The sequence below is a fragment of the Hetaerina americana genome, unplaced genomic scaffold, assembly GCF_022747635.1.
Source record: "Hetaerina americana unplaced genomic scaffold, ioHetAmer1.1.p SCAF_6, whole genome shotgun sequence".
NCBI lineage: Eukaryota > Metazoa > Arthropoda > Insecta > Odonata > Calopterygidae > Hetaerina > Hetaerina americana.
In genome coordinates this window covers 74,682,421-74,696,754 of record NW_027287205.1, presented here as the reverse complement: position 1 = coordinate 74,696,754, position 14,334 = coordinate 74,682,421, and the positions used below count along the sequence as shown (strand labels likewise).

Below are 14,334 nucleotides of genomic sequence, written 5' to 3'. Positions count from 1 at the left end.
GATCGAATTTAATTGATTAAAATTGCATATTGTAAGAATGTATGAACTGAACGAGCAGTCAACTCATTACTAGAAAAACAATGTATGAAATGTAGAGGGGTAATCTTCAGATTGCATGCGATCGTGAATGGCGCTGAATTGAAATGAATATTGGAGCTAAATAAGAGTATGATATATCGGGCATGTGTTATTTTTATGAAAAAATATGAAAGGGATGGATGGATGGGCACGGATCGTATCTGAAATTCAAATGTTCCCGTCCTATGCTTCCTTGACCTATCACTGCTGACCATGAACTCAGTGTATTTACTGGGAGCTCTTAATCTACATCCACATAGTGCCCGGAAAGCTGCCACAAAGGTGTGTGGCGGGGGTTTTAGGTCATACCCGTAAAAGAGAAATCACTGCATGCAAAACCCACAATTCAATGCCAATCTACACCCACAAAATCGTATACTTACATGCAAAAACCCTAGCAATTTATGTACAGGCCAATACATATACTATCAACTAAAATACACAAGTACCTACAAATATACCTCAAGTCAATGCAATACTAAAATTTGTCTTGGCTTCTAAATTAAATGTGTTTTATATTTCTATGGTAACTTTGGTTTCTTGTTATTATGATTTTAGATTGTCCGGTGAATACACGAATATTTGTACCTACTATCTGTACAGGAATATATAACCTTTAATCTTTTCTGTGTGCTCTTGTGACGCAATAGAGGGAAATGCAAACATTCATGGTAATATTGGTTTTGAAACGAAAACGTAAAAGTCATGTTTGAAAAGGAAAATTAAAAAAGAGATGATTCTTTTGGGAAAATAAACGGGGTGACGAATAATTGAGTGTGCTTTCTGGTGTATCTTGTCTTGACGCTTAAAAAGAAGGCAAAAATGAAGTATTTATTTCAGCCAATTTTCGACTGAAAGGCTGTCGGTAGTATGTATACTATACCGAAATGTTCTAATACAGTAAAAACATCTGGATGTAAGAATAAACTCTTCCTCATATTAGTGAATAGAAGTGATGCTCGGATAAAAAACGTGAAAAAATGAATTATGAGTAATAAAGCAGGAAAAGAGTAATTGGCAAGCGTGCTAGAAGTGATTGAAAGTTCCGGTCGGAGACAGTAGTGTACTAAACCAGCACAATGTTGCAAAAATAAATGAAAGAAAAAGACCTTGCTGCTGTATGAGGTGAGCGTAAATGAATGGGAAGAGAGAGACAGAATGACAAAGTTAATGCGGCTGATGAGTCTGTCAAAACGTCAAGTCTCGGGAGTGGAAACGTTTGTGTGAAGCAATGAATATGACGGAAGAAAAATAAAGTTTACAAGGATAAGGCAGCAAGGAAGTAGTCAATGACAAAATTAAATTTTCTGGTCTAAAATTAAACGATGTTTTTGACCTTGCCTACCAAGAAAGTGAAGGTTGTGTGTGCCTATCGGCAATTAAAATATCATTTACAGCCATTAAATAAAGACTTAAACATCGTAAGAAAATGAATATTTCCATTTCATGCCTACATTTCATTAAACCAAAGTGTTAATAATCATTAAAAAATGAGAATGTCCCCATCTTGTGTGTATACTTACTCTTATTCCACTGACACCGCACTTGGTCAAAACTTTTCATTTTCCTTATGTAACGAGGAACGATACTCTTTCTATGTTTGGAGAATGATTAAAATGTCATTCCCAAAATTCGGAGAACGCAGTTCGATTTCCTGAAGAGGGAAAGAGAGAGGGCAGCGATGATTTCCCCTGACGTCTATTGTGCTCGGCAGTGCACGCAATTCCTACCCTCACATAAATGCCTTTTTGATAAAAACTCACTCTCTGAATGAACGCTCGCAAATGTTTCTCTTGGGGGGGAGGTGCTTGCGGGGGTGAGAGCGGTCAGCCCGGCGGATGTTGTAGGGGTGGGTAGAGGGTGTGCGAAGGGAGGGCTAGGCGGGAGTGGCCGTGCGCGCGAGGGCAGGGGGTGGTGATGAAGGGCTGGGCGAAGTGGGCCGGCGAGTGGTCAAGTGGGCGAGGGAAAGGGTTGGGCGTGGAGGAGTGGGTGTAGCAAAAGCGTCACGGAGTGGCGGATCGTAAGCGGTGAAGGTGGGGAAAGGACGGAGTGGAGCGTGGGGGAGCGGAGGGGTGTGACGGAGGCAGGGCGGCCGAAGGTTATGACGCGCCGCGTATAAATATGGCTGGGAATACGTGGAAGATAAACAGTTGACTGACGCTCCGCTAATTTGAAGAAACTCCGGGAGTCGACTGAATTTTTGCATCGCCCACTTCAAACCGAGCGAAATGGAAAAATACGCCTCCATCGTCTGCGTGGCCCTAGTATTACTCTTGGGTTACACGGTGAGTAACGCACTTCACCTCTCAATCTGTTTGAGTTCATTTAACGAAATCTATTTCATTTTATTCATTTATTTTCGTTTTTCCACGCTTTTTGGATAAATATGCAAAAGTATCCACCTGATCTCTATATGAAATAGATTTTCTCTGTTATGCATTAAAGATTACACTTTACAGTATTTTCTAAGACAAAATGTACGGTATTTGTGCCGGTATTTGTATTACGGTATATGTACGGTATTTTAATTAGGCTGAGTTCTTTCCATGATTTGAAAGCAGAGATGGACGATTGTAATCATTACAATTAAATTATGTAACTTTAACTAAATTGTTACAATGGCCACGTGAATTTTATAGACAAAAGGATATTTAAATTGATAAAGACAGTCAAATGAATTTAAGAAAAAAATAAGTCTCGAATTTACAAGATTTGACCTTCCTATATAATTATTTTCTGATTTCACATTGAATTAAAATAGTGAAATTCAAAATTTTACTAATAATTTGATTAGGTATGACTATTTCTATTTAAAATGCGGTTTTATTATTTCACTTTTAGGACGCTGACCCTGAAGAACTTAATCAGAAAATAAATGAAGCATCTTCAAAATGCAAAACTCGCTTGAATCCTCCAGATGGTAAGTACCTTTTAAAAAATAAGTGAGATAATATAGCTCCGATTACTAGTGCCGATTTATTTTATTTCATTATATGTGTTATGAGAACTATGGATTTATAATCTATGTTTTGATACATTATTTTTACCATTAATACTTTTATTTAGGACATTATACTAATTTAACCATCAAATCATATTAAGGTTCATTTTTTTTCAATAATGAATAAAAAAAGATTTCCATTAATTCAGATAACTAATTCTAATAACGTTAGACGAAATAGCCTCACTTAAAATATGGGCAGTTTTCAAGTAATATTTAGATAAGCTGATAACCTTAAGCATAAAAGATGCATAAAAGAAGAGGTTTCACCAAAAAAATTGAAAAAAATATTTAAAATAGCTGTGGAAATGAGCAATGTTTCTTACCTGGTGACGTTAATGTAATGGCCATTCCTAAACACCTTGAAATTGAAAGGAGTATGTTTATGAATTACGTAGTCCATTACGTAGCCTGAAACATTTGGCAATATCGATGTTTTAGCCGCGAGCCTTTCCAGAAAATAGCACATACTGTATATATATATATATATATATATATATATATAAGTGACCTTTATACCGTTCTGTGCCGTCACTAATGGCAGCTAAGGGCTTAGTTTATTTAATAGTATTTTAAGTGATTATTTCTTCACTTTTATCTATATAACTTCAGATGTAGTAAACACTGTCATATCAACGGGAATACTGAAGGATGAAAACTCAGAAATTGGAACCGTAAGTTTCTCTTTTCGTCACGTTTCGTCATGAAATATCCCGGATAAGTTAACAAAAAGAGTATATATTTTTATCGTTGTCCATTTCAGTGCTTCGTACAGTGTGTCATGGAGGAGCTAGGAATTGTAAGTGTTGATTATCATGTTCCATTTAGAATAAACGCCTAAGCTACAAAAATTATATGTTAAATTTTAAATAATTATTTTATACCCTAATGCACATTTATTTTAAAGTGAATTATGTAGCATGAAAAGTACTTTCCTACTAAAAACAGATATATGAATTGCAGCAAAAATTGGTTGAAGGCATATTACTTCCGGTGGAAAATTTTATAATTCTCGTATATTAAAAATGTTCTATATTCTTACCTATACATAAATCTATGCCTTGGCAAACTATAAACATGATAAATAAAGTCAGTTTTAAGTATCTGGCATGAGAAAAAACTAACTTTAGTTTAATTATGTAAAAACTGTTAGAAGTTTATTGGTGATATAAAATACCAAGTCAATCCCTGACACTACATTGATTCTTTCGAAAGGTGAAAGACGGAGTGTTTAGCATTTTGGAGAATTTTGAGAAAATTAAGGTTTCCATGGAAAAGCACAAAAGACCAGATGGATCAGGACCGGATCCCGAGAAAGTAGAGAAAGAAATCACTGAATGTGCAGCAGCTGGTAGTAAGTCAATTTTCAATCATTAAACAAAAATTTTTTCCTGTAAATATACTTTGAGTTCCTCACAAAGAAATCACTTTACATTAATTATATTTGATCTTGCAAAAAATTCATTAAATTTCAAGAGTAATTACAAAAACCCAAAGATCAATTTTGTTATAGATGGATTCAAGTTTAAGTGTAAGACATATTTGTATCATGCTATTTCTTAAAAACACATAATAATATTATACGATATATCCACAGAGTAATATTCGCCAGCAGTTGTTCTGCCTTGTTCAAGGTAACCAAAGACCGGATCCCTTTCGCATCCCAAAACACTCCGGCGATGACCTTTCCGGCTGATGCGATCAACTTCGCTTTCTTTGGCACTAAATCACCGGCTTCCACCCACTTCTTTAACTGCTTTTCCGTGTTTGGCAATTAAAGGTGGACCAATGTCTCATCCTTGATAAAAATCGCCGCACAAAATCGCTCGGCTTCCTCCTGAATCGTTGCATACATTGCTGTGAAAATCGTTCGCTCACATGCTTTTCATCGGCATTCGGCAAATGCGGCACCCACCTTGCGCAGGGCTTTCCCATCATATAATGCTTTGTACAAGATGTTTCGCAACATTTCTTCCAATATTCCCACAACTTTGGCTATCTTATTTACCTTCACTCGTCTCTCGACCAATATGATATCGTGCTCCTTTTCGATAGTTTCATGTGTGGTTGCGGTATTCGACCGTCCTTCACGTGGGTCATCTCCTAGGGATGAGTGACCACGTTTAAATTCAGCTGCCCACCTTTTAACGGTTGACATTAAAGGAGCAGAGTCCTCGTACAATTTTCCTAACTTTGGCTGAATTTCCTTTGAGATTAATTCATCCAAAACGAAGAATTTTATGACCGTAGCAAATTTTTTATTCCTTAATATTACATATTAAAGAGTATTTTTTAAAATATTATCTTTAATAAGGTTTAAATACTCGTATATTTCGTAAAATAATTTTTTATCTTAATATGTGTAATTAATATTCATTACTATTTTTGAAAAGAATCTACCGGTCAAAGAAGGTAACTGAAAAATTCAGCAATCTCTAGCTAAGCACACTCTTCTAAGTAAGTCATGTTACCCACAATAGTGCCGTCTAAGACTATAATTAATAAATGGTGCATACCAATTCATTTAATCTTTGTTTATTATGAAACATTCCCTTTCTCCCATTATTTCGTTCATTAGACCTAATTAACAATGCCTGCCAAATATTCGCCCTTTGGTTACCGTCTTCCAAACGCCATTGCCAGCTAAATTTTCATGCAACCATTTTTTCTACTCCTTTGAATGTTTCCTTAAAATATTATATGCCTTTACAACAAGCCAAGAACGTCATCGTATTTATTTTTTCTGTTTATTTCATTTTCTCAGCACACTAAAAGTCTATAGCATAACTCCTCCTCTTGCCAAATCGATAAAGCTTTCGCAAACTCGAGATATTTTGCACCTTATCAGTCTACAGAACTCTATTCGTTACATCTTTGCTTGTAGTCCCGGTCATTAATTCAGTTCCCTTCGCCGAAGAGGCTAAAACAATTTTTTAATCATCCTTAATTCTTTATGTATATTAAACCCTACGCATAAGTTTAGAATAGTGAAAAATGCGACCATGGGGTTTATAACCGTATACAAGTACCCTTTACTTAAACACCATATTTCTCTGGTAAATAAGGGTGCGTAAATTTTGAATCATAAAGTAACTAGGAAAAATTGATGACTACATATTATGTGATGGGGAAGTGTACTAGCTAACAACTTTTTCTTATGAGGGTATGAATTTCATTCAATGATGTTTGTACATCTTCCAGTTGGTGACACAGCTTGTGCAAAAAATTACCGTATTTGGGCGTGCATGATGGAGAAAAGGGCAGGTGAGTAAGCACCGTAATGATTTTTTTAAAAATAGCGACGAATAAGAGGTAAGTGAAATTTATGTAAAGCATTAAATTAAGCCTACCCATGTAGCAACCGGATTACTATAGTAAATTAATAATTATTATTGCGATTCAATTGATTGCCTTTGTCCTAAATTTACCAAATTTTTTCAGGATTAACTAAAATAGAATGGCTATAAAAGTTTCATTTATTTGTACGCCATGTTATTTAGCGGATAGAATAATTTAAATAGTTTTAATCTACTTAATTTAAATAGAAAATCAAATCTTTTATAATATGGGAATGATTGCAGATGAGTTGACATCAATATCAAAGCAGTTTATTTGACGCGATGTGACTATTTCCTTCCTTTTAACCTAAATTGTTATCCAACACAATGTAATTAATGACAATGCGTTTTAAAATCAGTCAAATATGTGCGTATTTAGGTAAAGATAATTAAATTAAATATTGTTAAGTTTACCAGAAACAGTAGTGGTAAAAATAATTTTGACTTAAAGAGATTTGACAACCAACAAAAAAGTAATACTCATAGAATTAACAATGAAACGTTTGACAATTTGATCATTTCCAGCGGACTGCATTATTTTGATATGAGTAAATTTTTTAAATTGTTTCAAAACTGAATACTTTTTAATGTACAATTTGATTCCAAGACTCTAATTAACTAACTTCAAACATTCAAAAATTCAGACAAACAAAAATTCAAAAAATAGAATAAAAAATTCGCACACATTTTTCTCTAAATACGTGTTTTTCGCTTTACTATCGTTACGATGATACAACTATAGAGATTACATTGTTTCAGCATGTAAATAATGCCAGGGACAATCAGAATCAAATGAAACAGTGGGATTTCATAAATTTTTTTACTATTTTATGTAATCTAATAAGTAGGTTTTGAATGGACAAAACTACCACATATTTTTCGTTTCTCCTAAAACCCAACACGAAACATAACATCCAACTCAACAACAAGCCCCAGTCATCACCCCACAATTCCCACATCCTGTCCAGCACCCCTATCCTATAGCTGCCCCTTCTTAATTTACCCTCTCCTCTTTCCCCGTCTTCAACATGCCATCGCCAATCAACATACTTTGCAACCATTTGTTCTGTCACATTAGAACTTATCCCCACAATACTCTCTCTTCCCTGCCATTACTAGCAGCTCCTCATTTATTCTCCTTTCCTACTTGACTTTCTCCATTCCGCTCCACAGCCACATTTCAAAACCCTCAAATCTACGTATATCATCCTGCTTCAATGAACTTATTTCCGCACCATATAAACCTACGCTCCATATGAGAGTTTTAACAAGTCTTTTCTTAATATCCTTGCTCAGCGTCCCTGTGAAACTCCCTCCTCCTTGAGAAAGCCTCTTTGTCTAGCGCAATTCTTCTCCTTACGTCCCTAGTACTTTGACCGTGCTGGTCCAAAACACTACCGAGATACGTAAACTATTCTACCTGTTCTAGTGTTTGCCCTCCTATTGTAATGTTTAGCTTAGCCTTTTTCAATTCACTCAGCAATGCTTGCAATCCCTTGGCTGACTGACAAACTAAAGCTTGGTCATCAGCGAACCTAACTGATTTTACGAATTCCCCGCCCACTTTCATTCCTACCTCCAGTTCTTCCCATGCCTCTTTGATCATTTCCTCTACATACTGGTTAAAAAGCAACGGTGATAATGGGCAATCCTGCCTTAACTCTCGTCCTAACACTGCCCATCCGGACTCTCCGTTCCCTGATCGCAACTGAGCGGACTGAGACAGGTAGATGTTGTGGATTAGCCTGTTTCCCCTCCAATCTATTCCTATTCACAGAAATATACTCTTTAGGGTGTATCGATTCACTTCATCAAACGTTTATTCGATATCTACGTGACAGAAAAATACATCTCTTATGTATTCTATATACTTCTCAATTTATGATGCCATTACTTCAAATGGATCACATTTGTGTTTTCCATCCCTAATCCCAACCTGATGATCCCCTTAGTAAAAATTTGCTCTGCTCCTCAATCTTTGGTTAAATATCCTGAGAACCACTTTAGCTGCACGTCAAATCAAGCCATTGCTCAGTAGTTCTCACATGATGTAGCCTGTACCTTTTTGGGAATATGAACCAGCACTGAACTCACCAATTTATTCTTCAAGGTTCCTTTCTCATAGATGTTTCGAATAAGTCCACATAGTATCTTAATCTCATAATTTCCTAAACCTTTAAGTAGTTTGGATGGAATGTCGTCCACCCTCACAGCCTTATTTGATTTCATCTTCCTTAATACCCCTAACATTTCTCGGTCGAGTATGCCTAGACCTAAGCCATCTTCATCTACGTCTGTACTCTATATATGTCTTAGTTTGTTGGCCTAAGTTCTTTGCCATACTGTTTTTCTATACATTCCTTTCATTTCTAGTGAATATTTTCTTTTTTAACTATATCTTTTCCGACTTATTGGTAACTTTTTAACACATATCTTACCTTCTTACTTCCCAATAGTGTTTACACTTTCAGGTATAGAGCATTAATTTCACCCTTCCTCTGCAACAGTTCCATATCCTCGCACTGCGTCTTCCATCATGCATCTTTTCATTTATTTGTTACCCGTTTCAATGTATTATATCAGTCTATGCACTTCCTTTTGCCTTATTCTGGTTTACATTCTTCCATTTTCTTTTCTCATCTATCTTTCTAATAATCTCATCCGTTACTAATGGTTTCCTTGTTTTTTCTAATTAATGGTTCCTATAGTTTCTTATGATACTGTCGATATACCTTTTTTGATAAATTTCTATTTTTCCTCAATAGTACTCTGCTGTTTTCCCTCATTCATGACTTTTTGTACAGCCTGCGGATACTTTTGCATTGTAAATCAAATTATTGCTTCTAAATTCCATTCCTTAACCTACCACCCCTGCCTTATCTTTTTGAAACGGACCTTACACTTCATGGCAACTAAATTGCTGTCAGAGTCCGCATCCGCTCCCGGGAAGCTGTGCGAATTACCGTTCTGTTCCTAAATCTATGCCTAAGAAAAATATATTCTAACGGATATTTTTCTGAGTCACCCAGCATTTTCCATATATACCTAGGCCTTTCATGGTGTCTGAACCAGGTGTTCTTGATGAGTAACACCAGTCTTCTGCGGAATGTAATGGCATTCTCCCGCGGTCATACCTCGTACTTGAACCGTAGTCCCCCACCTCACCACCATATTTTCCTGCGCCAACTGTCGCATTTTAACTCCCTATTACTATCAAATATTTCCCTGCAGGATTATGATTATGTCCTCTGAATGATCGTATACCCATTGACTTCTTCCTGATGATTGCTTGGTGGCATATATACCTAGACAATATCCAAGTTCGTCGGCTCTGCTTTTTTCTTTACTTGTATTCTCCTGCCCGTTGCTCTTATCTATGCTGACCAGCCTTTTACTAAAATTTTAATCTATATTATAGAAAACTCTCGTTCACTTTAGCCCCCCTTAACCTTACTCCATATCTATCACTCCAGTGATCCCACTTTATTTTTTCTAATGTTCCTGTCCACAAAATTTTCCTTGCGTACCAAGTTTCTATTCTAAGTAATTCCGTCTTCTTCCTCAGAATATTTTGTTCTGCTGGTGTCGGTTTTGCTTCGCAAAGTTTCCGTTAGATGACGACCGCGGAAATCTTGACTCTTCCGCTGCCGGGCACGACACTCGGCCGGTAGGGCCTAGTCTCAAAGTTGCCAGGACTCATTTTCTCCGCAATGTCCCAAATACCAATCTTGCGAACAATAATTGAGGTGGTTTCCCATTGGCTTCCTCAATAGTGTTTTTAACATGATGCCATTACTTAATGGCCGCCCCTTTATGATCAGACGCCTTCGCAGTGGACTCCCTGAGGAACAGATGCAGAGCGGAATGCCTTTTGCCTGGCTCCTAGCCTTTAACCTATCTTGCATGGGTGACCCTATCAGGAACAATAATCATTACTCCCAGCAGGACAGCTCTAGGGTTCAGTGGAACGCACAATGCCTTCTACCAGGTCAAGGTTGTATTTCATGGGATGGAAATGTTATGCATATGATTATTATTGCAAACGCTACGTTCAGATTTTGTACCATACTTGTAACGAAGATGTTAAGTTTCATGTAAATAAATAATTTAATTTTATGCACTGATAGTATGTGCATGGCAAACTGTAAATTTAAACCAGTATACCTCGAATGCGTTAATAGAAACCTAAGAGTTGTGTTAAAGGAACATAAAACCTAAGAAAAATTATCAAACTCATTGCTGTTAATCGCATTTAATGGTAAATAATCTAGTAAAGTATTTCAATATAAAGGAACTCATCTGCTTTGTGAAAAATCAAAACAAAAATAATAAATTGTAAATTTTCCAGTGCCAAAGTATTCATTGCCAGAGCCACTATTGCAGATGAACATATACGCATTAATATTTATATTTCTTTATATTTTTTCCACAGCCTGGATTTAACTAAACCAGAAGTTTAAATACTTATCGATCCGGTATGCGTGGGGAGGCTGAAGAATTGCATCGATTCTAAGTGTTGAATTAACTTTAAAAGACCTGTGAAATTAATTTAAATGAATAAAACTGATTAAAGCCGGATGTCCACGTTTTTATTTCATTGCACTCTGTTAGTAACATACACCATCTCGTTTGGAAATACATCACTGCTCACATCAAGAACTTACTAATGAAGCTTCATTATTATGAAACCATTAATCAATTTTAAAAGATGGTATTTTTTATTTTTGCAAATTATAACGTAAGCTTTTTATGGAAAATCTACTTGGTTATTTAACAGAAATACATATTCCTAGTAACATTTGACTGGTTATGACTGCTAAGCGAAAGCTATGTGAGTATTTGAGTACCTGAGGATGGGAGTCAAGATATTTTTGTCGCAACAATAACTCATAACGTGTTTATGTAAGGAACACGAAATTTCATATTTAATAGTTTTAATGCAAGTGACCTAAGAGAATAGATTTATGAAAAAGGAATTCACACAAGTGTGAATGTTTTCTTCTTCTTTTGTCAGAAAGTACAAGCGTCGCTTAAGCAACTATGAAAATAAGATAAAAAAGAGCAAGTGTAAGTTATTTGTCAAAGATGCGTCTCGACAAATTTGAGAATTTTTTACTTAACCACTATGAAAACCATGAAAAATGAATAGAGTTTTCTAGATTATTGTGTATTGGTATCTATTTCTATTGACAGAAAGGTGCAAGTAGAATTTCACAGTATTTTTATTTCAAAGTAATATTAAAGATTCATCGCAAATGTCATAGTACAGATCAACGTGTAGAAAGCCAAATGAAAACTCAAATAAACTGGTTCGGGTTCCACGAACCTAAAGTGCCCGTTTATAATTAAAATTCTGATTTAGATTTCGTGAGTGTTGTTTCAATCCAGTTTTATTACCAACGCAAGTGAGGGCAAAATAGAATAATAGAAATTCCACAGCCTAATTTTCATAGTAGTCAAAAAATTATGCAATATGATGAATTGTTATTTGTGACCAATAATATGCAAATTATACAAATTGTGCTATGGACAGCATCAAATAAAACATTTTTATAAACGCTATCATAGATTCGAACATCAAGAACTAAAAGTATACGTTATATACGGAAAAGTGGTAACACCAACTCTTTCGTTTTCGCCAATAAGGAAAAACACGAATTTATTAAGTAAAAAGGATTATAAGGTCAAAGAATAGACTGAATCTAAAACTTAATGGTGATTCATTCAGGCGCCGTAACAGAAAAACATTGTTTGTAAACCATCGAGAGTTAATTACGGTAATTATTATAAAATAGCCATGAACAGACATCCTTTTAGATAAAATAATTTCAGCATGTAATAAAATGCAAAATACAAAGAGTTTAATTTAGACACTGGTCGTTGATGGATTTCAAGGGATTGCCATGGCGTGTCTTAAATCAAAACTGTCCTTTAAAATAGCACATATATATAATCACTTACATATTATTATAATGAAAAGTAATCTACTGGTTAAGGTAGATTTTGGATGGACACGGCTACCAAACAATTCTCTTCTCTCCTAACGGAACTAAACATAACTTCCTATTCTACAATTAGCCCCCTTCAATTCTGTATACTTTTTTCCTCCCTTTATTACTCAAAACATCCCTCATCCTAGGCCCTTTCCTCGTTTGCCTAATAGTGTCTCCTCTTTCAGAATCTTCAAATATTCAAATGTCAATCAATATGCTCAACATCTAGTTTCCCTGTCTCCTATTGATTTCTCCCAACGATTTCATTTGCTATTTTTATTCGCCTTTCTGATCACTTCACTCCCTCTATTCTCCACCAAGCCCATAATTCAAAAGCCTCCAATCGTCTAACGCGTATCATCCTGCATTAATGACCATGCTTCCATACAAAACGTAGCCACGCTCCTTATAAAAGTTTAAACGAAGTTTTTCTTAATATCATAACTCAACGTCAGCGTCTTGAATTCTATCCTATTTTTAAAGCCTTAAATACCTAGCGCAATTCTTCTCTGTGTGTCCCAACTATTTTTACCATTTAGGTCCAAAACTTTTCGAAGAAACAATATGTAAATTCTTTTACGTGTTCCGGTTTTTGCCCTTACATTCTAATGTTTAATTTATTCTTTTCCTTTTTGGAAAACCGCTTAATCTTTGTTGTATTTGCATTTATTCTCATCCCATATATATCCCGATTACGTATTCCCTGGCGTAAATATGGAGCCGGAAAATAATATAGTCGAGCACCTGCATTAGTTTAATTTCAATAGATACGATGTGGGGAAGAAGATATATAGGGTGAGCAAAAGTGAACGCCCTAGTTTTAAAATACTACTGCAAAGCGCGCAAGTAAAGTAAAGGAGTGGACGTGGTGGCGTTAGGCGGAAAAAAATTAACGCTACTTTTAGTAATTAACATACAGTGGTCAGATAAGCTACAAAGCTTTGTCGTAGAAACGTTCTTCAAGAAAAATGATAGAATGAATATGCAGTGGTTTAGTAATGAAGCGCATTTTCATCCCTCCAGCGCAATAAATGAGCAAATTTTCGTTACTGGGCGATTGAAAACCCTATCCGACTTTACCCAAGACGTCATAGCCCCAAAGAGACAGTTAGTTGCACTGTGTTCTCCATAGGCACTATTGGGCCTTACTTTTTTTAAATATCGATGCTCAAGTGTTACTTTAAATTCTCTGCGCTATTGTGAAATGCTGGAGAACTTCATACTCTCCAAAATGGAAGAGTATGGTGAGGAATATGCCAAAAACCTTTTTGTTTCACAGGATGCTACCACGGCATATACCACCCGTCTTTCACACTAAATCCTGCAAGAATAATTTTTCGGCCACCTTTCCTGCTTACAAAAGGACTAACCATGACCCCCTCGCTCCCAGGATGTGAGCCCATTTGATTTTTTTCTTTGGCGCTATCTCAAAGCTGAGGTTTACAAAGTTCGACCAAGGACCTTGGAAGCTCTTAAGGAGGCAATCACAGATGCCATCGCTGGAATAACGCAAGACGTACTGAGAAGAGTTTTCGAAAACTTTTTTGAGCGACTCAACATGTACATCGCAAACCAACGTCATCACCTGGACGAAATAATTTTAAAAAACTAATAAAATAAGGAAATTGAATTTCGTTTTCAGAAAAAAAACTTTTTTATCTTAAATTTTGTTTTTTACAATTCACCCGTCAAATCAGGAAGCCCATTCTGTCCCACCCTAAAAAACAGAAATATTGAACCAACATTGGGAATAAAAATTGAAGGAATTGATAACACCATAAGGAAAAAATAGCTATAAATGTTTAATTATTAATTTAGAAAAGAGAATGGAGGATTTTTGACAGTTATGGAAAAGACTAGTGGCAGAAATCTGTAGAATAAGTAGCACTTCCGATGGATAGATATTGAACAAGGGGAAGAGAAG

At 35.8% G+C, this 14,334-nt stretch overlaps 1 protein-coding gene across 1 annotated transcript; it reads left to right on the top strand.

The window, feature by feature from the left end:
- The first annotated feature begins 2,238 nt into the window (after nucleotides 1-2,238).
- LOC139695242 (uncharacterized) lies at nucleotides 2,239-10,993 on the top strand. Its single transcript, XM_071593929.1, has 7 exons — nucleotides 2,239-2,363; nucleotides 2,920-2,998; nucleotides 3,692-3,753; nucleotides 3,843-3,878; nucleotides 4,295-4,433; nucleotides 6,281-6,343; nucleotides 10,850-10,993. The coding sequence occupies exons 1-7, from the start codon at nucleotides 2,307-2,309 to the stop codon at nucleotides 10,858-10,860; spliced, it is 447 nt and encodes a 148-aa protein (XP_071450030.1). The 5' UTR covers nucleotides 2,239-2,306; the 3' UTR covers nucleotides 10,861-10,993.
- The last annotated feature ends 3,341 nt before the right edge of the window (nucleotides 10,994-14,334 follow it).

Coding starts and splice junctions, on each gene's coding strand:
- LOC139695242 (XM_071593929.1), top strand. CDS start 2,307: ATGGAAAAATACGCCTCCATCGTCTGCGTGGCCCTAGTATTACTCTTG. Junction 2,999..3,691: donor TCGCTTGAATCCTCCAGATG/GTAAGTACCTTT, acceptor ATATAACTTCAG/ATGTAGTAAACACTGTCATA. Junction 3,879..4,294: donor TCATGGAGGAGCTAGGAATT/GTAAGTGTTGAT, acceptor TTCTTTCGAAAG/GTGAAAGACGGAGTGTTTAG.